The sequence below is a fragment of the Salmo trutta genome, chromosome 21 (assembly GCF_901001165.1).
Source record: "Salmo trutta chromosome 21, fSalTru1.1, whole genome shotgun sequence".
In the NCBI taxonomy this organism is placed as follows: domain Eukaryota; kingdom Metazoa; phylum Chordata; class Actinopteri; order Salmoniformes; family Salmonidae; genus Salmo; species Salmo trutta.
This window is the reverse complement of record NC_042977.1, coordinates 13,901,721-13,929,607: the sequence shown is the minus strand read 5'-3', so window position 1 is coordinate 13,929,607 and position 27,887 is coordinate 13,901,721. Positions and strand designations below refer to the sequence as shown.

At 41.0% G+C, this 27,887-nt stretch overlaps 1 protein-coding gene and 1 long non-coding RNA gene across 4 annotated transcripts in view; both read right to left on the bottom strand.

Moving 5' to 3' along the window:
* The window catches only part of LOC115156742 (microtubule-associated serine/threonine-protein kinase 3), a 58,813-nt gene extending 38,703 nt beyond the window's left edge, over positions 1–20,110 (bottom strand). Inside the window, exons 1-7 of one of the 3 annotated variants that reach the window (XM_029704381.1) lie at positions 19,789–20,110; positions 18,609–18,640; positions 9,425–9,510; positions 8,542–8,614; positions 5,407–5,427; positions 5,174–5,252; positions 2,490–2,647 (exon numbers count right to left, since the gene is read on the bottom strand). In XM_029704381.1, the coding sequence (XP_029560241.1) occupies positions 2,490–2,647; positions 5,174–5,252; positions 5,407–5,427; positions 8,542–8,614; positions 9,425–9,510; positions 18,609–18,640; positions 19,789–19,827 (488 nt within the window). In that variant the 5' untranslated portion in view covers positions 19,828–20,110. Of the gene's footprint in view, positions 1–2,489; positions 2,648–5,173; positions 5,253–5,406; positions 5,428–8,541; positions 8,615–9,424; positions 9,511–13,156; positions 13,773–18,608; positions 18,641–19,788 lie in introns of those variants that run through there. The other 2 variants (XM_029704379.1, XM_029704378.1) reach the window with 2 other exon arrangements.
* A 1,308-nt stretch (positions 20,111–21,418) lies between these two features.
* On the bottom strand, positions 21,419–27,082 carry LOC115156741 (uncharacterized). Its single transcript, XR_003868318.1, has 4 exons — positions 26,984–27,082; positions 25,635–25,692; positions 22,576–22,664; positions 21,419–22,151 (listed from the first exon to the last, which is right to left on the bottom strand). It is a non-coding gene; the product is annotated as an uncharacterized LOC115156741 (long non-coding RNA).
* Between the last annotated feature and the right edge of the window lie 805 nt (positions 27,083–27,887).

Below are 27,887 nucleotides of genomic sequence, written 5' to 3'. Positions count from 1 at the left end.
TAAGTCTCCTCCCTTGCAAACAGAAACAATCAGCCAATCCCCCCTCCCTTCACTAAATTTCAGTGTTTATCATGGCCAAAAGAACATTTTTGTTTTCATACATTTTTTTTACGATACAGCCAATTCTGACTTTGTGGCTGTGGAATCTAATGGAAACCATTTACCATCCGCACATGGGCTTGAAAATCACTGCACCAGTTTAAGCACCGCCTTCACCCAATCTTGAGTCGTCCAAATAAGCAACAACGAAAACCCAAAACCAGGAACTACTGCTGCTCGTAATCACATAATTCTATGTGAACATGGACAGGATCTCGCCGTTTCGTCAGTCCACGAGAGATTAATCACATGAATACCATCTATTTTCCAGTATGTTTTCCTTCAGTAAAAAACGAAGGCTTATCGAAAAAGTAGCTATTTGCAAGGGCTGGGAATTGCCAGGGACCTCACAATACGATATTATCACAATACTTATGTACAGTATTGCGATTTGTCATGATTCTAGATCACACGCACAACTTTGGCCGACGTATCAAATTGCGTGAAGAATATGTTGTTTGGAGAGGGTTGGCACCTTGGGAAGACATCAGCGAGACAGAATAGAGTCCTGATGTCTGGCCGACGTACAGTATAAACAATGTAGAACTTAGAATGCTACATAGATCTGCAAGACATCTTGCCAACGAACAAACGCTGTCTAAACTGCATCTTCCCAATGAATCCTGTAGACATCGTGCCTACGTTGGGCAGATATATGTGTGCTATCTGGGAACATATTGCTCACTACATGTCTGCTGCCACTTAAATTTGCATACCACCACAACAGATGATGCAATCTCTATAGGACTCCACACTGCCCTTTCCCACCTGGACAAAAGGAACACCTACGTGAGAATGCTGTTCATTGAATGCCATGCTGTAGTCAACACCATAGTGCCCTCAAAGCTCATCACTAAGCTAAGGACCCTGTGACTAAACACCTCCCTCTGCAACTGGATCCTGGACTTCCTGACGGGCCGCCCACAGGTGGTAAGGGTAGGTAACAACATTTGCCACACTGATCCTCAACACAGGGGCCCCTCTGGGGTGCGTGCTTAATCCCCGCCTGTACTCCCTTTTCACTCATTACTGCACGGCCAGGCACGACTCCAACACCATCATTAAGTTTGCCGTTGACACAACGGTGGTTGGCCTGATCACCGACAACGTTGAGACAGCCTATAGGGAGGTGGTCAGAGACGCTACAGAGGGTAGTGCGTATGGCCTAGTACATCACTGGGGTCAAGCTTCCTGCCATCCAGGACCTCTATACCAGGGGGTGTAAGAGGAAGGCCTTAAATTGTCAAAGATTCCAGCCACCCTAGTCATAGACTGTTCTCTCAGCTACCTACATGTACATATTACCTCGACTAACCTGTACCCCCACACATTGACTCGGTACCCCCTGTATATAGCCTCATTTTATTGTTGCTCTTATTTTATTTAGTAAATGTTCTTAACACTTTAAAACTGCATTGTTGGTTAAGGGCTTGTAAGTAAGCATTTCACAGTAAGGTCTACACCCGTTGTATTCGGCGCATGGGACAAATAAAATTTGATTTGCAGAGAGACAAGGGAAAGCATGAGAAAATGAGTCACGAAAATAAAAATAAAAAGTGCTGAAAAAATGTGGCAAAAAAAAAAGAAAATGTGGCTAATGTGGCTATTTAAAAAGATATTGTCGAGCAAGCTATAGGATGAACAATGCTGGAGTTGGCGCAGGTACAGGCGACTAGCGCAAGCTCACGGTACCTAGCAAAAAAAACAAATTACTATCATTTACAGTATTAAATAACACTAATATGTGAGAACAATACTTTTGGTGAACAAATGTTTCATTTTGTAGTTATAATAAGGTTGGTAGCAACATGAAAATCGTTGTGGAAATCTGAACAACGCAATGCTCTCTTTAGGCTGGCTGGCTGGCTAGCTAGCAAGCAAGCAAACGTAGCTACACACAACAATTTGAAAGTTAATATCAGCATGTGAAGTAGCTAGTTATATGATCAATGGCTCATTCGAAAGAAGACAACCTTCTGCGTTATGACATCGAACAGTATTGAAATTTGAAATGCATGATTGACGTTTTCGATCTAAAAGTAGTATTCCTATTGAATTTCAAGTGTAGTTTATCCCAATTCTACATCATACCAGGTGGATTTCTGCCTCCTTGAACGGCAATGGCTGAGATACAAATGAAAACATGAAATGAGAGATACGCAAAAACAATAACATTCAAAATGGGTGAATCTAAGTAAGCATTTCACGGTAAAGTATACACCGGTTGTATTTGGCGCATGGGACAAAAACAATTTTATTTTGAATCTTTCTTTTTAACACTTCAACTGTTGCGTAGATTCATAAATGCATTAGGAACATCTGAAAAACTTTCATCTGGGGGCGAACGGTCCCTTTAAGTGTGTTGGTGGTCTGATTGGTGGCGTGCCTACCTAAGACTGCGGGAGCGGAGCCTCACAAGGGATGAAGGCTGCCCTTCCTCGTCCGCCAAACTCTCTGTGCTCCGGAAGTGTTTAAACAGGAAATTAAGCTCATCTGCGGTGGGCTGGAAGGGCAGCTGGTGCAAGTGCTCCTGGGAGGAGGAGGAGGACTGGGGGAGGAGAGCGAGAAAGAAGGAGAGAAAGAGTAAAAGAAAGGAAAGAAAGAGAGAAAGAGATGAGAACGAGACAGATCATCAGTATGTGTTCTGACAAAGTTGTTTTTTTTCTTCCATAAGATGGGGCCCTGAGGCCTTGATACACCAACAACAAGCTAGAGTTCTGTAAATATGCGTACATGCAATCAAAGCAACGCCCTTTGTGAACTCATTACCTAAGTTGATTTTAAAAGTGCTGACAAAAACAGTGTTTTCAGGTTAACTCAGCTCTCAAGATGAATGAGATTAGGCTGAAAAGATTTCCCTTTCCATAAGTAAGCTATAACATCACCTTGCCACGTATTATAAGTCAACGCATAATGCTTAGTAGCTGAATTGTCTTTGATGTTTCTATAGAGCCAACTAAATGTCTAAGCTAAATTGGATTTCGTGGGACTGCGAACAACGTCCTGCATCCAGTTTGGTCTTAAAAAAAGGATTCCGTGAGCTTTCAGTGTGTCACCAGAACCAGTATTTGTTTCCACAGTAGCCGAGGCATAGATGACAATGTATTTTCATTTAAAACCAAAATGCGCAACACGCAGACAGTGGAATTTATTAGCGTCCAAAAGCTTGCGTTTCCCTGAAGGAGGATCATCTGACCTTTTCTCCGAGGAGGGAACCGGAGCACTACATAATGAGTTAACTGACACCGGGCAGTGAATGGGGCATTGTGTGGGAGGGGAGGGACTGACCTCACTGCCTAAGCCATGCATTTAGCCATAGGGGGAAAAAAAAAAAAAAAAAAAAAAAAAAAAAATCACAGCCCAGACATAGCAGCCTGAATAGAATGGGCCTCGTTTGTCCGCCGGCTGGGGTATCTTTCGACAACTCCAAAAAAAGAAAACAATGCCACAAGACCCAGACACAGCTGACAGATTTAGTTGCCCTTGGTTTGACTTCCTGTATACAGTGCAGTACGAGGAAAATTTGCAATGTCATCCAGTACTTGTCTGGCTGGTAATGTACTGTTTTTCCACAGGTCTAGGGTTTATTGTTAACCTGGGTTCACCCAATAAGTGACAAATTATCTTAGGATGGGGGGGACATATAGCTAGGAAAAAGGGGTCCGACACACTAAAATGGTGCTGGGAGACTAATCCAAAACTAGTCAAGAAAAAACGACTTAGTAAACTGAAATAAAATAACAAACCTGTTCGAAAAACTAAAACTATACTGAAACTATTATCTTTGACTCCAAAACAAATTAAATACCATCAGGAATTATATTCAATTTTAGATTTTTTTCTCAATTTTGGGAGGAATAAAAAGAAAATTAAATGAGGTTTAAGCTTTTTGGAGGATTTACTGAATATGGTTGTTAAGTGCAGCCAGGAGATGGCCTCAAGCTTTTCACACCTAGCTAACTTGATTCTTCTTACATATACCATTAAAATTCTAAAGGATTAGATTGATATAAACATGGATGAGAGTTTCCTTCCACCATATTTTTTTAACTTGTCTCGGCACTCTTCCTATTGAATCTAAGACACATTGAAATTGACTTTATAATTGTAATACATTGACATATATATATATATATATGTCAATGTAACTAAAACTAGCAAGTCAGGTCTGAAAACTAAAAATAAAATGAATTACTAATTAAAAAAACTAAATGGGAATAAAAACAAATATAAAAATACCAAACTATAACAACCTTACAGAAATAACGTTAAGCAGTGCAAAGCAAACAACCAATGCCCCGAGCAACTGCAACGTTAAGTGAGGATCTCACATCAAATTAGGTTATTTTGGGCTTTTAATCATGGGGGTTAATGAATAAATCATTGTACAAAAACTACAAAGTAGTCATTTTCCTAAGTTCCACTCCTAAGTTCCACTCCCTCAAGCCAAAACACTGACAAAAAGCTTAAGATGGATGAGGAGGGCTTGCGAGGCGTTTCATCAGTGTTACTGTTCTCCCATCAGGTCACTCTGGAGTCCTGCTCTTACAACTGTTCCACAGCTGGTTTACGTCATTCACAGATGTGCTGAAAGGAAACTCGGCTGTTTATAGGGGATGTTGCCAACAGACAATATAGAGATGAACATTAAACCCATTCTGTGGTGAACCATTACAGCCACGTCAAGGCCAGGAGACTTAAACCCCGGAACAAGGACAAGGCACACACACAGAATATCCCGGACAAGCGCCTAAAACAGAATATGCAACCCAAGCCCCAAAAGGACAGAATATCCCAGACGAGCCCCCCCCCCATTATTTTTTTTTCATGTGCCTCGTCTTCCCTGGTTCCTGTTTAGAGGTCTTCTACTGTATAAAATGTCTTACTTTCTATTACTAACCTTAAAATACTGAACTTACCAGCCACATGTTCTAAGGTGGTGTTGCTACATAGACATTTGATTGACAGCTATATTGAGTATTGACGACAAGGCCAAAAAAAATAAAAACTCCCTTGCTGGTCTTGGAGGAAGAAGGGCTTAAATATTTAAATGAGGAAGAGAGGGACCACTTACGGACACTGAGGAGCTGGGGGGGTTGGTGCCATAGCCAGACGAGGGGACGGAGGCCACAGACCATCTCCGCCCATCCGCTCTGGAAAGACATGGCGCTTGTGAGCGTTTCAATCTCTTACACATCCTCTTGAGAGTTAATCACGAAGCACTACCAAAAGTTGTTTAATGTGTTTAAATGGAGTAGCATTTAAAATTGACGTAAGGGGGGGGGGGGGGGACAAATGTTTTCCTACCTTTCAGTGCGGGCCAGGTGACTGGTTCATCACATTATGACAGACAGAGAGACAGACAAAAACAGTCAGTAAGACGGTGGAGCGGTCAGAAGCTCACAGACTGGAGTCAAGGTTCAGAACATCAGGCAACATCTGAACAGCTGATATCAGGCAACAATGCTATGAACACATTGGCGCCTGCCTAATGAGTCATTTCACACACACATTGCACTACCCCTTCAGCTCAATCACTTCAGTCTACACCCTAGCCAAATCTCCCACCTCACCACAACTCACTAAAACGTCTTCATTTACAAAATGTGACACGCCATGTAGACAAACATGTTACTTCGGGGCCCATTTCCCCTGACAGGTTTTAGGATGGAGTTGATCCATAATGGCATGTGTGCCACAATATTCCTCATGCATCAGGTTAGCGTCCTGTACAACCAGCTTGACTGACATGTCGACAAATCAGGTCTGACTTAATGAGATTGGGGTTTCTGTGGGTATCAGGGCAAGGATTAGTCGGCTGGAATATGTCCTTTTCTCTTCATATCTCAGATGTATTATTAAACCTTTCCACTCATAGGACTCGTCAATCCCGTACATGGGTTGAAAACGGCAGATTTTGTCATTGATAAGCGCCTAAATTGGAACGCAGTGGCTGTACAGTAACATGTTATATACATGACGTCAGATCTCAGGTTCTCCGCTTCAGAGCGCTGTATGGGTTGACTGACAGACGTTAAACTTAAGCACTGCCCGAAACAATCCCCCACCCCCGCTAATTGGGCTACTTTGGCACATTTGTTGTTGTCCAAGTGAGGGAAACGCTGCGAATCGAAAGGAGTCGATGTGTTCTGAAAGATGAGACATTGAAGATTATAATAAACACCACTTTGATGTCGTACACGCAAAACCACACACCCTTGAGTCCAAACACAACATTTACATATTCGAAAACTCCTGTAATTTACAGTATCAACGTTTATGATCGCTGTGTTTGATCCACAGTTCTAAAGATGACATGGGTTATACCCTGGCTTGTCCTGAACACAATGAGCCTGTTTGTCGTATTGTGAAGAACATTTGCCACGGAAACACGCACTTGAATGCGCTCCTGACTCCATTCTTTGCGCACCAAAATTACAAATCGGTTGGTCTGAAGTGCCTTTAAAAAGCCTAATATCGTAAGATTGTATTTTATAGCTGAGGTAGCCATGTTGGAAATATAATACACTTTCAAATGATGCCCACCTGAACCAGATGCGATTTATAATGGAAGGTTTTTGGATTACAACAGTAAATTAGATACACTCTATAATTGTGCGAAGGTGGGGATGCAGGGCTGTGATCCAAACACTTCCTCAAATGGCAAAGCTAGGAGAGCTTTAAGGCTCTTTCCTTGAATCATAAAAGGTGCATCGAAATCACTCAGGAACTTTGCACAGTTTGATGAGGTGTGTAGCCGCCCAGTTAGATCTATTACTCAAACGCCAGTAACCGTTTTTTCTGATCTTATTCTCTCCCCATAATCTCCAGTGTTCCCTTTCAATTGCTACCATAGTCATGCGTATGCTTTTTAAAATTGTGTTAGAAACATTTCAATTGGGCTCTATCGATATAGGCCAATTTCCACGAGTCTAAGGGGTTAATAACAGTGATATTATTTAATAGTAAGGTACCATACCGCTGGAGAGGAATGAAAAGGGAGGCTGTTTTGATGTGCTCATATTTTTTTTTTTTTATCAATACCCGTGTGCAGAGGTTTCCGGGTAAGCCAAAACAATTGGAGAATTATGTGATTAGATTTTTTTATTTATTTAACTAGGCAAGTCAGTTAAGTACAAGTGACAGCCTAGTGTACAGTGGAGTCTCTTCTTGTTTCACACGGTTAAACTTCAGTACATTAATCAAAAACACACTTGGTTGCAGCACCTGGAAAATGTGGACATAACCTGGGAGCTTTCCACCATAACAAAGTTCCGGTAACAGCTTTGATTGAAAGATACCCATGGCACCCATTTTATTGTGTGACAGTATTACTCGCATGGTGTTGTTTACGTGGCCAAATAATTGCATGCACAACAGACTGCAATCTACGAGTAGGACAACAACTATCCCAGCACAACACCTTACATAGTGCAGCCACAGCACCGGTCCACAGCGGCATCTCGGAAACCTCAGTCAATTTAGCGGTGTCATGTAAGTTAACGCTAACTTGCGCACGGCTAAAATGTCCCGTGTGATTTCCCCCGCTTATCTTTAAGGCTTATGGTACGGTACAGTGATACTGCACCGTTAAAGGCTTTACCTCACCGTCCTCAAGCCTGACTGGGCTGCGCTGTTAACCACTGAAGTGGATGATTGACTGTGAGCAAGCCCACCACTGGATGAAATGTGAGGCATGATCGACTCGACATGGCTCTGCTCGGAACACATCATAATGGCAGCCACGAATAATGAGCATGGGCAATGCATAGTGACGCTCCCTTTAAAATCGCACCGATAAATAACAAGTCCCATGTCCCGCGAGTGCCCCTAGCCATTCAGCTGGCTTCGTTCTAAAGCACTGCCCTCCTCATTAATAGGTTTTTCATGCATTGGCTGTGGTCATGGGAGTGATGGAGGTTACCTACTGTACCAAACCATCTCGTTCCTCTGCAATTCTGGAAGGATCTATACTTTTTGACACTATATGATTTTCCATTTATTTCTATTGGCCACCAAATAATCTGAAATACAACCAAAAAAAACAGCAAAAGAATCCAAGAAATGTTTAGAGTCACAAGCTTGATGTAGTCATTGGGTGCTGGGAATATGGGACCAAATACTTAACTTTGTACTACTTTAATAGACATAAGTGAATTTGTCCCGATACTTTTGGTCCCCTAAAATGGGAGGACTATGTACAAAACGTGCTGTACTTCCTAAACGGTTCACCCGATATAATACCCTCAAATTAAATCTGACAGTCTGCACTAACCTCAGTCATTGTATCATTTCAAATCCAAAGTGCTGGAGTACAGAGCCAAAACAACAAAACCTTTGTCACTGACCCAATACTTTTGGAACTTCAATAACACAGCCAAATTAAAAACTAAATTGCTTCTATTAAACTGAATTTATTGAAAAGATAGGACTTTTTCTTACCTGCGCGCAAACTGGAAGTTGGCAGAGGCACTGGCGGAGACATTTCTGGGGCTTTCTTGGGGACTACTTCCAGCTGAAACACAACAAATCAGACTGTCAGAGTTTTATCACTGGGACAAGTTTTTTAACTATGAAGAAATAGGCATGTTGCTATAACTGTAGCCCGCTGTCATTCTTGGGAGCTGATGACACACAAGTAAAGAACAAGCGACCCTAAATGCAAAGCAATCGGTCTCAGGTGGAACTGAATTCAATAAACTCAACGCATATTTACAACCATATGATCTGGAGAGGACAGGGTTTTTGTGATGGGCCTAACTCATGCTCCCTTGATAAGTCTCAACTCCATCCGTAGCATTGAACTTTTATTAACTGTCTGGCCATCCGGATTTGTTATGATGAAAATAAGCTTGACTGTCTGCTTGTTACAATGGAAGAGGATAACAAGTCTCAGATTTACTGTCCTCCACTGGCTCACAACCAATAACCATGAATGAAGCCTTTCTCTCTTTCATGTGAAGTATATTTCATGTTGTTCCCCTAAAGCGATACAAACCCCTCTGGTTTCGCAGTAGGGAGATCGTGATCTGTACATGAACGTCTTCGGTAACTTCAGCTTCAAAACAGAAGCCAAACAGTAATTTGAGCTTTGTCAGCTCAGCTGCTGCGCTCGTCTGTCTGAGAAAACTCTGAACACATATCATGTGGTTAGCTGTGTCTGTGTGCATTGTGCTCTGCTGGCACAATGCACTGGAAAGGCCTGATTGGTCTGCTGTCTCTAATGTCACATGCTGATTGGTTTGCTATGTGTTTATCGCATGCTAGTCTGGTATCTCTATCGCATGCAGAGTGCAGTGCGGAGACAGCTCACAACAACACCTACCTGTGGCAAGGGGGAGAGGTGAGAGTGGTCGGGAGAGTGAGGGCGAGGGGGTCCCAACCGCCAAACTCCTTTTGTTGTTACGGCAACTGTGTGGAAAAAAGGGAGAGAATTGCTTTGTGACATTATAGTAGAATGTAAACAGAGTTGTGATATGGGGCTTGAATGTAACATGCAGGTGTTATGAATATTTTGCCTGTATGATACAGTACATACTTTCACCACAAGTTGAGAACTCAGAATACAGCAGATGTATCATTCAAATTGTGTTGGAAAATAATTTGGACCTTCTGTTTTTGGCTTATAGTTCCCCATCACAATCTAGGCAGGGCCGTAATGACCATCTAATTTGGTTGAATTGCACAATTTTGATAAACCCAAATGAGTGAGCTCAGCAGTCCATTGGTTCAAAACTGTCTCTGTTATTAGAGGGCTACAGTGCTGCAGGGTGTGTACCCACCAGGCTCCATGGCCAGGGGTAGATTTACAGAATGGAAGGAACTCATTTTCAGTTTGTTTGTTTTCGGAGATGACGGATCCCCAGCCCCCATTGTTGATGTTGGGCTGCCACTGTAATATCAAAACCATCTCGCTGGCAGTGACCTAAAATAATTGAGGAGCTCAGATGACAACAGTCTGACATTTCTGGGTTGGCATAGAGATCGGATTACAAAAGATGCCCCTTGTAATAAAATTATTTTCATGACTATTATTTCGTCAAACTTTGTGGAAATCAAATCACAATCAAAACACAGAGGCAATGGAAATGATTTCTGTCTCAGTCTATCAACAACCTGTATTGCTAGTAGGGACTTTACCCAGTACCATGCATAAGGAAGCGAAGTGTAAAAAAATAAATAAATAGGCAGGTTTGTCATGAACAGAGACTGTGGTGAATGCTTGGCTGTTGATACTGCTGGTGTTAGCGGTCAGGTGCACCTTGAGGTGCGGGATTCTAAAAAAAAACGTAGTAGGCTATGGTCAAACATGTAGGCTACAGACATTTAATGAATCGCCAATGTAAGCTACTGTAGTGAAATACCTTTTCTACAAAATGTTACAAAAATTATACTAAAATGCTAAAGGACATTGAGTGCCAATAAATATTCAGTGCCAACCCTGCTTTTTCTATTAAGTTCATATCACTAAATAGAGAACCCATGTGAATACCATACAACTTCAATTAATAGCCAGGGTGTTTATTTTCTTAAAGATGGACTCACTATGCAGAAATCGCTCTGCCATCTCCGTGTTGCTAAAATTCAAATAGTTTGCCTAATTTCAGATTATGTGACAAAACAAGCAAGTATAGCGAAGAGAATCATTGTACCATCTAAACCACTGAAATATATTTTCCATAACCAATGATATTGTATTTTCAGCTGGTGTACAAAACAGAAAGTTAGACACAAAAAAATAAAAACTTAAGCACGGGAAACGTAGAAATAGCACACATAGAACAGATCTGTGAACTGACCTCAAAAAGCACTAAAATCAGTCAGGTCGCCCCAGATCTACCGCTTCTTAGACTTGCTTTCAATGAGAATGACATATCTATAACTCACATTTCTGTGAATTTGGTCAGGTCGCCCCAAAAGTTATATATTGCAGCTTTAATGCACACAGCTTTTGCTCATTTGCGTAGCTAATTGTTTAATGTAACAAATTAAACATTAAACCTCAATTCATGGTAACCTCGTAAACAATTTATTTAGATCGGCGTTTTTTTGAAACAGGCGTTTATTTGCTGAAATGTGTGCCGTTGCCCAGCTATTAAAGGGTAAATTATACAGTTTTGCTTTATATTTCAGCCTGGTCTCATACACTAGACGTAACATAATAAATGAGGATCTAGGAAATTAGTATGATATGGTTACATAAGACAGAAGGTTACTTAAGGCAAAAACAAAAAGTTGGGTGGGTGGGCATAGAACACGAACGTCTAGCAACGCAAAGGTTGTGTTTGAATCCCATCATGGATAACTTTACCCTTTTAGCAACTACGTAGCATGTTAACTAACCCTTAAGTTAATTAACTAGGCTAGTGGTTAGAGTTAACGTTAGCCACCTAGCCAACTTTAGCCACAACAAATTGGGATTCGTAACATATCATACAGTATATATCAGAAATTCATAACATATGAAATGGATGATGGACATCCAAAGTAATTCTTAACATTACATACAAAATAGATGAGGATGTTGACAAATTAATACATATCATACCAAACTTTAACATATATTAGAGGGGTTTGGTTAAATGTGGAAGACACATTTCAGTTGAATGCATTCAGTTGTACAACTGACTAGGTATCCCCCTTTCCTTTCCATTAGTGCTGAGTGATTAGTGCTTTGAGGTCAGTTCAATTTCGGTTCGATTAAAAAAATAAAGTTTTCCCTTCCGCAATTTTTTTTAGACATTAAATGCACCATGCATTATGTGGGATGAGTGCTGTAACACTGAATAAAACATGTAATAAAAGCCCCGTGATGGTAGTGACTGCACATTACTGCTTATTATCCATAATTTTCTCACATTACTTTAATAAAATCTTTGTTTTATTTGGTGATATGATTTCATTCCAAGTCATCATCTCTATAGAGCTGTTGCCTATGCAGTCTGACAAAATCATTTTAGTAGTTCAAAGTAAATAAGGTATACTTTTATGACTACTGAATACCAACTATCAAATCACTTAGATCATGTATTTTCAGGGTCACGACACAACTGCTTTCTATCCCTCTAGATCTTGCGTTCTCTCACTCTCTGTGTCTGCGCCGCACAGAACGGACAAGTTTAAGGGGCACGCAATGGATTATGGTCATTGTAGTTAATTACCATGTTCTGTGCTAAACTACATAGAATATTTGCCTGTTGGAAACTACAACTCCCTACAACATCGCACAACTCAGGCTTGATCTGATTTCTCTGCAGAAATGGCATTCAAATAATTGATCTGAAGTTGGTCAATTAACCAAAAAAATAACAAATGTTGGTTAATCGCTCAGCACTACATATACTCATTTGAGTATCCCGGATTTCCATTTACTATGTTACATCTACCCCTGAGTCCAGGTTGCATTTTTAGCTCGACTATAGTATAACCTATACCAGTTGCATTCAACTCCTACCCTACTTGGTCAGCTGCCTGCTGGTTTTCTGTTCTACCTGATAATTGCACCCACCTGGTGTCCCAGGTCTAAATCTGTAGAGGGGAACAATTAAAAAAATTTAAAAAACTGGAACTGGCTTCGATGTCAAGAGTTGAGTTTGTGGGGCCTGTACTGTAATGAACAAGTTGTGAGCCTTCTGCATGAACAATACCGTGTCCCTATGGACAGCTGCTGCTTCTATAAGACAATACATAGGCAACAATAACCGCATAGTCTACAATGGCCACGTTTCTCTATCGGAAAAACAAAACTAGGGCGGATGTAAACCGACAAAATACAGTAGTTGAGACCATAACGCGAAACCATAGTGAACAACATGAAAGCAAAGGCCAATTTGTACTATGGCTGTAAATGGGAAAGTTACTGTTAAGAGAAAATCTAAAACAAAAAAGCATTAAATAAGCGACGTCATTTTAGTCTGTCGTCTGGTGATTGCATTTTGCGTTTCAATTGTCTTAGTCAAAGCAATAGGCTAAAATGCGCGGGTCCCATCCATAAATCTTACACTATCACTGATTGAAGTAGTTTGACAAATCAGATGATAGAAGAAAATCAGATTACCTTTTCGATCTTTTCATCATGGCCCCAGTCACAAAACTTGTTTTGTAGCTGGGCAAGACTGTCCAGTAGAAATTCTGATCAGACATGATGAATTAAAGCGATACAAGGTGATACTTTGAATCAAATTTCGTAAATGTTCACTATCTCTTGAGTATCATAATTGTTATTTCCTCGGAAAGCACCCGGAGTCCGAAACCAAAAACTCCGACAATGGTTAGCACTAACTAACTGCATCCCCGTGGCAGTTCAGGCGAGAAAGCAACCGTAAATGATGCCGTCGTCGCTTTATTTCTTCCCTGTGAATTTTCGCGCACTACATTACAAGTCAATATTTCCAAATCACCAAAACGGATTAAAAAAAAAAACTTCCCAGATACAGCTAATAATTGTACAGATAATTGTGTCAGCCCATCGGTTGGAGGAGGGATTGCCGCCGATGGGAGGAAGTTGTCATTTGGGGATTGTTGCGCTCACAGGAAAGTTTGATCATGGGTTTTACGTTTACATCTATACCAATATCCAGTTATTCTCGGGATACTAAAGTATTCTGTTTTTGAGTTGACGCATATACACATCTTATCCCGTTTACAATAACCCTAAAAATCTTGATTCCCGTTCATGAGAAACCCGGATAAGATGCCCGGGATAAGCTGATTTTAGACGGGATACTGTGACATGTCGACACCTTATCCCGTTTACTGTTGTTTTTCACGGTCTGCGCAGGCTCAGTTTCGCATGTCATGGGTGTGGTGTGATGAGTCGTCGTCGGATTGTCAAACAAATCACTTTTTAAAAAGTAGGCTACACATGCCGCAGTTTGATCCGCCATAATAATGTATTTTTCTGATACACCGAGCCTACTTTCACCCCTTATACGTTTCCACTTATAATTTCCAACATTAGGTAGTCCATTTGTTTGTCAACTAGGCTATAGTTAGATACATGCAGCTTCTTTGTCAAAACTTGTTGCCCCAGAAGACTAAATAAAGTAGTGTTCACCAGAATAATGTCTTACATCGGTCCAAAAGACTTAACAGCTTCTACCCTCAAGCAATAAGACTCCTGAACAGCTAATCAAATGGCTACCCAGACTATTTGCATTGTCCCCCCTCCCCTCTTTTACACTGCTGCTACTCTCTGTTCATTATCTATGCTTAGTCACTTTAATAACTCTACCTACATGTACATATTACCTCAATTACCACAACTAACCTGTGCCCCAACATTGTACCGGTACCCCCCTGTATATAGCCTCGCTAATGTTATTTTTAATACTTATTTTTTTACTTAAGTAATTTTTCTTAAAACTGCATTGTTGGTTAAGGGCTTGTAAGTAACTATTTCACTGTTGTATTCGGCGAATGTGACAAATACAATTTGATTTGAAAATGTGATTTGATCAGTAAACGCAACATGTAAAGTGTTGTCCCATGTTTCGTGAACTGAAATAATGTTCGATATGCACAAAAAGATTGTGCACAAAATATGACTAACAAATTTGTTTACATCCCTGTTACTGTGAGCATTTCTCCTTTGCCAAGATAATCCATCCACCTGACAGGTGTGGCATATCAATAAACTAATTAAACAGCATGAGCATTACACAGGTGCACCTTGTGCTGTGGACAATAAAAGGCCACTCTAAAATGTGGATTTTTGTCACACAACAACACCACAGATGTCTCAAGTTTGAGGGAGTGTACAATTGGTATACTGACTGCAGGAATGTCCACCAGAGCTGTTGCCAGAGAATTGAATGTTCTACCACGTCGTTTTAGAGAATTTGGCAGTACGTCCAACCGGCCTCACAACCACAGACCACGTGTAACCACGCCAGCCCAGGACCTCCACGTCTGGCTTCTTCACCTGCGGGATCGTCTGAGACCAGACACCCGGACAGCTGATGAAACTGTGGGTTTGCACAACCAAAGGATTTCTGCACAAACTGTCTGAAACCGTCTTGCACTGGCTGCGGTTCGGCGTAATCACCGACTTCAGTGGGTAAATGCTCACCTTCGATGGCCACTGGCACGCTGGAGAAGTATACTCTTCATGAATTAATCCCGCTACTGTACCAGGCAGATGGCAGACAGCATGTATGGCATCATGTGGGAGAGCAGTTTGCTGATGTCAACGTTGTGAACAGAGTTCCCTATGGTGGGGTTATGGTATGGGCAGGCATAAGCTACGGAAAATGAACACAATTGCATTTAATTGATAGCATTTTCAATGCACAGACTTCCCGTGACGAGATCCTGAAGCCCATTGTCATGTAATTCATCCGCTGCCATTACCTCATGTTTCAGCATGTTAATGAATGGCCCCATGTCGCAAGGACTTGTACACAATTCCTGGAAGCTGAAACATGTCCCATTTCTGCCATGGCCAGCATACTCACCAGATATGTCACACATTGAGCAAGTTTGGGATGATCTGGATCGACATGTACGACCGCGTGTTCCAGTTCCCCCCAATATCCAGCAACTTCGCACAGCCATTGAAGAGGACTGGGACAACTTTTCACAGGCCACAATCAACAGCCTGATCAACTCACGCTGCATGAGGGAAGTGGTGGTCACCAGATACTGACTGTTTTTTTGGTCCATGCCCCTCTTTTTTTTTTAAGGTATCTGCATTCCCAGTCATGTGAAATCCATGGATTAGGGCCTAATGAATTTATTTCAATTGGCTGATTTCCTTATTAACTAATTTAGTAAAATCTTTTAAATTGTTGCATGTTGCGTTTATATTTTTGTTCAGTGTAGGTAAAGTTGTCAGTTTCATTTAGGGACCAGGGAGAAGACGCAATAACTCCAAAACAGTGGAATGATTGGTCTTGTGCAAAATATCCAAATATCAACAGTTTGACTTGTTTTAAGGAAATAAAAAGCTGAGAAAACGATTAAACACATTTCTGATAATATGTCTGTTCGTCCTGGGTGCCTACTTTATGTGGTTGAAATACTGTCTGCTTGCATAAGTGTCAAAGATAACACGTTACATGCCCATTTTCTCAAGAAAATATATCTCCACGACCTGTTCGAGACAAAATTAACACTTGTTGTATCCTTTTACTGCAAGAAATGCATAATTCTGCAGGAGTTAATATATAACGCGATATGTGAGAATTTATGGGCGTCCAGTCAGTATCCATATTTTAGTTACTATTCCATATAACCCATATGAACTTAAACCTTTTATAATATTCTGTTGATTCATGGATACTTGTGAGCGAGATATCAAAAGGTGCTTGTAAACAGCTTATGCCGAATAAGACCTTAAGCGTGACATAAGCTACTATCGGAATACAGTGTGGCCATGTAAACGTGGTCACTGTAGGACTATGTGGTTATGACCATTTCAAAAAGACTCAAGTAAATTGATAAAATATTACCTAGTGCAACCATTAAAGTGGCCTATTTTTTTATCATTCCGTAATAAATCATTAATCTTCTACAAAAACGCGCGACAGAAATGAAAAACAAATAATATATTTAGCCTATATGTTGAGAAAGATTTGAATTGTTTATTGACAGGTCTATTTTACAAGACTTTCCCATTATATGCTCCATTTTTTATGACACCCAGGGCCTGCCTCCAGGCATGAGCTGTCACTTAGGGCCCCAGGCCGCTAGAGGGATCCCAAAATAATAATAATTATTTAAAAAATTTAGGAACTCAATCAGGTTCTGAACTTACTGTTGAGAATTAGAATAGTAGAATACACAAGCTGTATGTTTGAAATTTGGTTTTGCATCAGCAATTTCTTATCTTATGTCAATAGAGTTGCAAGAAATGAACTTTAAAACTGCAAAATTCTCTCTACGCTCCACAGCAAAATATGTAAAATTGCAGAAAATTAACTTTAAAACTGCAACACTTACTGTTCAGAGTTCGAATAGTAGAATACACCAGGTGCAAGTTCGACATTTGGTTGTGCATCAGCAGTTCTCTCTTCTCATGTCAGTCAGTCACTCAATTAGCCATTTCTGCTAACAATTTTTAGATTGGTAAATTAGTCTAGCCAGCTATCATGGCTGAATACAAACCAGACACGGGCCCAAGAACACATACCCAAGTTTAAAACTCTCTCCACCCCATGACAAAAATCTCACTCAGGGCCCTCAGAAGGCCCTGATGACACACATTACTGTCTGACTATGCCAATAAGAAGCCCACAACAGAACAATATCTGTCTTATTGCACACCAATGGAATATGCCAGAGCTTCATCTTGGAGCTCTGCAATAGGCTATGACAGGGTCACTAGGCAAATACACAAATTCTGACTGACATGTCATTAGGAAACATGTGTAGAATTCAATGCATGTGGAATTATTGTGGAATTATTTATTTTGAATCACATACAGATTTTATTTCCATACTAATTGACAAGGTCTCAAAGCATTGGATATGCATGCACGCATACTATAAACATACGTATAGTCCTTTCATAAAATGTGTGGGTGTACGTTTCATTAGATGTATCTATACACCGAGTGTACAAAACATTAGGAACACCTTCCTAATATTGAGTTGCACTCCCTTTTGCCCCCAGAACAGCCTCAACTCGACAGGGCATGAACTCTACAAGGTGTCGAAAGTATTCCACAGGGATGCTGCCCATGTTGTGTCAAGTAGGCTGGATGTCCTTTGGGTGGTGGACCATTCTTGATACACATGGGAAACCGTTGAGCGTGGAAAAACCCAGTAGCGTCACAGTTGACACACAAACCGATGAACCTACTACCATACCCCATTCAAAAGCACTTAAATATAATGATGTCAATATCCAAATTGGTAGTTAGTCTTGTCCCATTGCTGCAACTCCTGTACGGACTCAGGAGAGGCGAAGGTCGAGAGCCATGCGTCCTCCGAAACACAACCCTGCCAATGCAATGCAGTGCCTTAGACCGCTGCGCCACTCGGGAGGCCCCGGCACTTAAATATTTCGTCTTGCCCATTCAACCTCTGAATTGCACACACACACACACACACACACAATCCATGTCTCAATTGTCTCAAAAATCCTTATTTAACCTGTCTCCTCCCCTTCATCAACACTGATTGAAGTGGATTTAACAAGTGACATCAATTAAAGGTCATCGCTTTCACCTGGTCAGTCTATGTCATGGAAAGAGCAGGTGTTCCTAATGTTCTGTACACTCAGTTGATATTCTCATTCAATCTACTGCTGTTTGTTAACATGTCCAAATATATTTCTAACGTAAGGCCTATCTGCCACCTCAAGGCACTAGCAAAACTGGTTTGGGGTGTGAAACTACCTTTGCCTACAGACAATTCACAAGCAGCTTTTTAAGAGGTGTTGCCTCATGGAAGTGCCAAGTACATGTCAGCTATTGTGACAAATAACACCTTGTGAAACCCTTTGGTTTTGTATCAAACACTAACAAGAGCAGAGTTAACCAGTGATGATCTTTAGGGATACTTACATGTTCCCTCTTCGTGGAAGGCTCAGCTCTTTCTGGAATTGAGATAGAGCAACTCATTAAAATGGTGACAATGGCAGTAAAGATAGTCTTGCAAAAGGTAAAGGCTGTTTGATTATGAATTTAGTCTATGACAGCCATGTCCCCAGCTGTTCATTCCCCTCCTATATGTAAAGATATTATAGCTCTGGCCTAGTTCTGTAGGTCTTAAGTAGGTCTTCTCATTCATAGTCATTTTGTAGGTTGTTCTGTTTGCTCTGATTCTGAAACCCTTGTACGTAGAATATGCATGATAATGTACAGAGCATAAGCATGCCGAAAATGATGTGCCTCAGTGTGCTGGATTTTCAAAGATAAAAGCAGGTCGTTTCACAACCAAAAGCACATTCTTATTGCCGGCTCATGTAAGATGTCAATCAATATAATAAAATGAAGACACTTATTTTGGATATGGGGCAAGCACATTCCCATCAACATGTCTTTTATAATAGGTTTAGAGCAAACAATGCTGAAGGGATTTTAACAGCAAAGCCGCCATCTGAGTAATTGGTTGGAATTAAAAACAACTGAACACATTGGGCCGTCAGAAGGACTAGAATTGAGTCATCTATACTGGATATAAGACACATACGTTAACATAAAAAGGGATCTCTTTTCCAATCATCCACCCCTGAATTTAATTGACCTCAACGCCCATATCACCACAGCAACCTAGTGTTGGCAATAATGAGACAATCTGTAGAAAATTGTCTGTCTGTAGAAACAAACGATTTATTAACTACACTTCCGCATCCACAAGCTTGCCCTTGAGTGCCAACAAACGCACCATTCATGTGTGTAGAATGGATCGATACGGTAACCGAGCCATGACCAGTTCAAAACAAGGTGGCACAATCCATGGGATGCGAATTTGCTTTGAGATTTCCATAATTTGTGATCACAAGAACTGGCCATAAAACTGTGCCCAATGTAAACCGTTTATTATTTCGTTTAGTAAAACAGCAATTGACAATCACAATATAACCCTAGAGAAAAATAGAAACGCATGTTTGCCCTAACGTGGGTTAACAATTGTTTGTGTTGGCCTATCATTAATGTTGTAATGCCAAAACACAACTGCAAAGCATTATCATTTATATCTTCAATAACTATGCTGATGTTTTTTTATTATTGGGTTTCTTACCTGCAGCCCACGACGTCTGAGAATGTTTGGCTCGTCCATTGTAGTATAAATTATGATTATACTGCTGACTCCCTTTTTCCAATTTCATTCAACCCATACTGCGTCCTCCTGTATTATACGCTTCACTGCGACTGGATGAGAACTGAACACGTCTGTCGCGGACGCGACTAAGGTTTCATCACAAAACGGAGCATTTCGTTTAATTGCCAGCCGCCCGGTGACCTGGCCAGCCGTGAGAATTGGGAATGAATGTGCAGGGAGGGACTTCCGAAAAATCGCCTAAAGTGGCAGTGCGGGGACCCTATATCTCATTGATCCTATGCGACCTTTTTCCAACCCCTGTCTCACTCGTTTTTTTCCCAGGTAGAATATGCACTAATATCCTATTTGCTGTTCTACAATATATTTACATTCTATTTATCTGCATATATATACCCATGTTCTGTGTTTGTGTGAAGAGAAGAAGTAATTTTTTGCTTAAAATCCCATTCAGATATTGTCTTTCATATACCCCTTACTAATTTACTAATCAATACAATATCGACTTGAAGGAAGTTCGTTATACTCTTCATGTGAGTGCACTATTGTGATACATATGTTGTGTAACGCTACATCATCATTGGCCCATGCCTGAAATAAAAAAATAAAAACTTCAGATGACCATAAACAATGGTGCAACTCTGACAGTCAAATGGTGAAATGACTTGATCGATGATGTCAGTCTCCAAGTGGCACCACGATGTTTGCATACAACAATGGCTGTGTCTTGTCATGTGGTGTCATGTCCATTGATGTTAGCTGGTAGCATGAATAATACATTGTTCTGTTTTTGCAAATTGTGGGTTTTGACTTTAATGCTTTGCTTAAAAAACCTTAAGGATCTGTCCCTTTTTTTCAATTTTCGCCTAAAATAACATACCCAAATTTAACTGCCTGGAGCTCAGGACCTGAAACAAGGATGTGCATATTCTTGAAACCATTTGAAAGGAAACACTTTGAAGTTTGTAGAAATGTGAAATGAATGTAGGAGAATATAACACATTAGATCATTTAGAAGATAATACAAAGAAAAAAAACGTGTTTTTTTTGTACCATCATCTTCGAAATGCAAGAGAAAGGCCATAATGTATTATTACAGCCCAGGCGCAATTTAGATTTTGGCCACTAAATGGCAGCAGTGTTTGTGTAAAGTTTTAGACTGATCCAATGAACCATTGTATTTCTGCTCAAAATATTGTATCAAGACTGCCCAAATGTGCCTAATTGGTTTAATAATAACTTTTCAAGTTCATAACTGTGCACTCTTCTCAAACAATTGCATGGTATTCGTTCACTGTAATAGCTACTGTAAATTGGACAGTGCAGTTACATTAACAAGAATTTAAGCTTTCTGCCAATATCAGATATGTCTATGTCCTGGGAAATGTTCTTGTTACTTACAACCTCATGCTAGTCGCATTAGCCTACGTTAGCTCAACCGTCCCGCGGGGGACCCACCAATCCTGTAGAGGTTTTAATCCAAGGTCATCTTTCTTATGTAAACATTAATATCCCCCAAACTTTTAAGGTTGGAAATAACATACGCCTACAGTATATCTTATCTACAGAGGTTCAATGTCATAGACATCCCTTTTCCTTAAACACAAAAAATATTTTAATCCAGCACTGTTGGGTTACATGAATGACACAACACGTTGGGTTTATTGATTTACCACAAAATGTGATTACTTTGACCCAGCAGTAGGTTGCTTTTTACTCTTTTGCTGGGTTATTTTTATTCATGTATTTTTGACCCAGCAGTGGGTTTTTTCTTACTTTATCGCTGGGTTATTTTTCTACCTTCTCTCTATTACAGAATCTGTAAATTTTCTAAATGTGCAAAATATATCTAACAATAACAATCAATGTTACAAATTTTCGACACAGTCTATGAAATTCTTAAAATGACATGACCAATCATGACAAATTGTAAATAAAATACAAAATATGTTTTTTGAGTTATTAATTTCAGCTCCAAAAGGAAGTCATGCAAAAAATAAACAAATAAGGAACACACAAATAAAAACTTTAGCACAATCCATCATTTCAAAATCACAGTAGCCCTTGCAATTAAAGCTGAGGAAAGGGGGTGAAGAAAAGTAAACACTTTACCCTTTACTCCCCCAACCCCTACCAGGTATCAATTTTCCATATGAATTCTTGTAAAACAGCAAAACATAATGTCTTCTGCTCCAGAGTCTGCCCAGTCACGATAGTAAATGGCCAGGGAGTAGATGATTGTCCCCGAGAGTCAGAGCGAAGGGTTCTGTTTCTCTTGTTCTTTCGGTCGCCTGGCGTAGATATTCAGCCATATTGGTTGCAACCTGGGGATTATAAAATAGGATTATAAAAAGTTGAACAATAATCAAGGCACTCATCACACTCTTGCACAAGCCCACACACACACACACACACAAATTGTGGCCTTTCCTTTTGCTCAGAATGTGCAATACTCCTATACAGTCCATTGCCATGTGAAGGGTGTTAATCTGCATTGATTTGAGTCCAGCCACTTTGTGCGTGGTTTCCTCAAGTAGAAGTAAAATTACTGACTTTGAAAAATAGTACTTTGAAAAGCTACTCAATTAGAGTAACAATAGTATTTGTAATTCGTTACTTCCCACATCTGGTTTACAGTATTGCATATTAAATCGTATTCAGTATTCCACATGTATACTTATTTGGGGAGGACAGTCTCATAGTAATGGAACGGAATAAATGGAATGGTATTGAAAAAGTGTTTGATACCATTCCGTTAACTTCATTGCAGCCATTATTATGAGCTGTCCTCCCCTCGGCAGTCTCCTGAGCTTTCAGGGCCATGTCGTCATTAGAATCTGGGGGACAAAGACATAACAAGGTTTTAGGGGACAGTGAAAATGGATAAACATTTGAGAAACTATTTTAATTTCAATATGTAACATCAGCTACATGCATTTGATACGCTGGTGGTGGGAGAAGCACGCTCAGGGTCATGCAGTCTCTAGTGTCTGGGCAGTGGGGGACGAAGACATTAGCACAGTTTAAGTGGAGAGTCAAAATACATAGCCTAAACTAGGTTTGAACAATTGTGACACTCCTTTCATTTCAATATGTAGCTAGCTAGCTATAGCTACCTAAAGCAACTGTCTGCCTCCAGACTAAGCCAACTAACTACCTAGCTAACTCAGAAACAATTTGGGGGGAAAAAACATACAGTAACTGAACCACCATAAAAGGATGAGTAATATGCTTGCCAACTAGCTACAACTATGTTAAATTAACTCAGAGACAGTGAATAGGCCTAGCTAGCATATACAGTGCATTCGAAAGTCTTCCGACACGTCACCTTTTCCACATTTTGTTACGTTACAGCCATATTTTAAAACGTATTAAATAAAACATTTCGCATCAATCTACACACAATAATGACAAAAAACATAAATACCTTATTTACAAAAGTATTCAGACCCTTTGCTATGAGACTCGAAATTGAGCTCAGGTGCATCCTGTTTCCATTGATTATACCTGAGCTGTTTTTACAACTTCAATGGAGTCCACCTGTGGTACATTCAATTGATTGGACGTGGTTTGGAAAAGCACACACCTGTCTATATAAGGTCCCACAGTTGACAGTGCATGTCAGAGAAAACACAAAGCCATGAAGTCGAAGGAATTGTCCGTAGAGCTCCGAGACAGGATTGTGTCGGCACAGATCTGAGGAAGGGTACCAAAACATTTCTGCAGTATTGAAGCTCCCCAAGAACACAGTGGTCGCCATCATTCTTAAATAGAAGAAGCTTGAAACCACCAAGACTCTTCCTAGAGCTGTCCGCCAGGCCAAACAGAGCAATCGGGGGAGAAGGGCCTTGGTCAGGGAGGTGACCAAGAACCCGATGGTCACTCTGACAGAGCTCCAGAGTTCCTCTGTGGAGATGGGAGAACCTTACAGAAGGACAACCATCTCTGCACCACTCCACCAGTAAGACCTTTATGGGAAGCCTTTCCTCAATAAAAGGCACATGACAGCCCGCTTGGCGTTTGCCAAAAGGCACTTAAAAGACTCAGACCATGAAAATCTAAATTCTCTGGTCTGATGGAACCAAGATTGAACTCTTTGGCCTGAATGCTTAGCGTCACGTCTGGAGGAAACCTGGCACCATCCCTACGGTGAAGCATGGTGGTGGCAGCGTCATGCTGTGGGGATGTTTCTCAGTGGCAGGGACTGGGAGACTAGTTAGGATCGAGGGAAAGATGAATGAAGCAAGGTACTGAAAGATCCTTGATGAAAATCTGCTCCAGAGCACTCAAGACCTCAAACTGGGGCAAAGGTTCAACTTCCAACAGGACAACAACCCTAAGCACACAGCCAAGACAATGCAGGAGTGGCTTCGGGACAAGTCTCTGAATGTCCTTGAGTGGCCCAGTCAGAGCCTAGACTTGAACCCAATCAAACATCTCTGGAGAAACATGAAAATATCTGTGCAGCGACACTCCCCATCCAACCTGACAGAACTTGAGAGGATCTGCAGAGAAGAATGGGAGAAACTCCACAAATACAGGTGTGCCAAGCTTGTAGCGTCTTACCCAAGAAGACTTGAGGCTGTTATTGCTGCCAAAGGTGCTTCAACAAAGTAATGAGTAAAGGGTCTGAAAACGTATGTAATGTCATATATATATATATACACACACACACACACACACACACACACACACACACACACACACACACACACACACACACACACACACACACACACACACACACACACACACACACACACACACACACACACACACACACACCAACACACACATACATACATACACACACACACACACACACACACATATACATACATACATACATACATACACACACACACACACCACACACACACACACATTGGCAAAAATGTCTAAAAACCTGTTTTTGCTTTGTCATTAGGGGGTAATGTGTGTAGATTTGAGGGGAAAAAAACGATTTCATTCATTTTAGAATAAGGCTGTAACGTAACAAAATGTGGAAAAAGTCAAAGGGTCTGAATACTTTCCAAATACACTCTATATACTGTACTTATTTAGTGTTGTTTACACTGTTCCAAATGGTCAGAAAAAGTAATAATATTGTAATCTAACAGACACTGTATGTCACACATAATCCACACGCAACGCTTGCTCCTATACCATCCTTTTTCTTGATCTCCAGTTGTTTCCACGACTAAGTCAAACGTCTTCCAAAGATCTGACTTCCCCTTTCCCTCCTGAGCAACCAGTAAACATTTGCCAATTTCAAGTTTTTTTTTCATGTCCGTCCATTTTGGTGTCATGTTATTCTGTTCGGAGTTTGTGATAACCAATTTATTGATGTGATTATGATAGGCTATTGGTCAGGCCCTATTGGTCACATGCATGTAATGCTTACATGTTTCACGTAAAGAGAGCAAGGGTTGAAGGAATAGGCAATGTTTCCCCCCCCAAAATAATTATTTCGGTAACAGAACTTTTCAGTCAGAAACAAGTAAAAAACTAAATGGCTGAAATGTTGCCGTTTCAGCATGGACAGCGCAATAAAAACTTGCTCTGCTGGGGTGCCTTTTTGCTGCAGTAGGGAGGAGAGTGAGACAATGTGCACCAGTCCTACAGGCACTCGCTAGCTAAGTAACTAGCTAGCTAGCTAACGCTCAAGCTAGCATGAATGGAGTTGATTGCTATCTAGCGCATTATCTAAAATTGTCAACGACTGAGATAATATGTAATTAATATAGCTAGGTCTATTTAATCTGAATGGATAATAAGTAATGTTTGCTAGCTAAACTTTTACTCACAGTTTGCCCATGTGTCAGTCGCAAAGTATTTCCAATCTTCTTCGATGGGGTTTAACAGCTGTTGCCATCCAATGTTAATGGTGCATTACCGCCACCGGACGGGGTATTGAACAAGAAACAAAAGATACATTGTGGGAAAGGGGGAAAATCATACAAAATTAAACACTTCAACTAACAAAACCCATCTACTCCTTCAACCACAGTCCACTCCAAACTACATCCCTACACAAGCTCAGGGGCCTGTGATGGCGGAACATTCACCGACAGGATTTCTTGCACGGCCTCGGATGGGAAATCACGAAGACCCCAAAAACCTTCAGCTGCATTCACAATTCTTCCAATTTTCTTAGACGACTTCTCCGCTTGTGCTCTACAGTTTATGACCATTGCATTAAGTAATAATAAGTCCACCTTTTTAACATGTAGCATTTCACTATCCCTCGGTTGATGAGAAACCTTCACCGGTCGTGAAGGCTCTACAACCATTGTTTCTTCCCCGCCTTCTCATTCCTTCCAATCTTCTTACTGCCTCCAAATAGGAGACATGCTGGACACTCCTTACCCTTGCCACCTCATTTTACTTCACCCTAACAGTGTACTCCAGGAATTCAGGCGCATGTTCACCTTCGCATTCCACTCCGATATCTTTTTAAACCGTAAAACACGCTTCTTCTGCTCTGCAGACACACATAAAATCTTAATAAGACCACTTCTTGTGACTCTCACCGACTCCACACTTTCCTCCAACACGTTCCAGACTTTTCTCAAGACGTTAAACGGATTTCCCAAGTAGCATTGATCCAAAACCCTTACTCTGACTAAAAACGAGTCTAGTGGTTTCATATTTTCCACCACAGCTTTACTTCTCTGGTTTCCCATTTTCTGTACTATTAGCTTCACCGACTCACTAGCAGTTTCAAACAAAACCTCAGTTTCCGCCATCTTTTCCTGAGCAGAAGTCGCTTCCCCCCAAAAAACCTCAGTAATTCGACTCAGCAGCAGCTGCACTGTCTGGTAGACAAAAAAATTAATAATCATCTTCTTTTTCAAGAATGGGTTGGCGGATCGCATCCAACATTTACGGTGCATACACCGCCATCTACCTTACTGGAGTGTGAGGCCAGTCACGGTCTACCTACATGAAATTCTCTTCTTTAGTCCTGTTCCTCTAAGAAAGTTTAATAGAGTCCTAGACACCACTTCCCTCCCCTCACAACACCACCCAAACCCCAAACCCCGTCCGGCCTTTCTAACCCTTTCACACAACCTCTCTCTATCTACGTCATACAGTTCACAAAATACCAACTCATGCTCCACAGTTTCCTCCACTAAACACTCATCACACGGACCTGTTTCATGTCTCCTTATCATCCACAATGTGGCATTCAAACCTGTGTGTCCAAACCGTAGTCTACTCTAACACAACTTCTTCTCTCCTACATCCCATACTGCCCACCTCTTCCTTAACTGACCGGTGCATGCAATAAAATTGCCTCCCCTTACTACTAGCATCCCACTCCCTTTGCCAAAGATCGAGCCCTTTTGCCCGGATCAAGGACTTGACTTCCCTACGGCCCAACGGGAACTGAATATCCACCTCCTCTCTCCTCACTGCACTCTTAGTCATCACATCAGCCTTCTCATTACCCTCCACACCCACATTGGCGGGAACCCAGCAAAAGCTTATCACCACACCCATCCTCTCCAATCCCATTAACAGCACCATCATCTACACAAACAAATCTCCTCTATCCAACCTGCCCATCTTCACACTACTCAACACTGCAGTCGAATCAGAGCAGATCACCTCTCTGAGTGGTTTCACCTCCTCCACCCATTTCAAACCTATAATAATGGCCATCAACTCGGCTGCATACACTGACACAATCAGTTAACCGCTTACATACTCGAACATTGAAATCTGGGATATGCACCCCTGCCCCCACCCTACCACTGACTGGATCCTTTGAACCATCTGAATCCTTAAAAACAAATAAAAACAATTGTCTATATATCTCTCCACACCACATCTCACGTCCTCATCCCATTCTCTCCTAACCTCAGTCATATCCACATCTATACTTTGTTTCAGAAACAGCCACTGAGGAACGTTCCCCAATGCAATTGCAGGCCCTATCCCTCTCTCCCAGTCCATATTCTATCCAATTGTCCACCCGTATGCCCTCTGCTTGCCCACTCCTTGCTCCCAACATTCCCCAGTTGCCGTGACCGCAGGATGTCCTTCTGAACTCT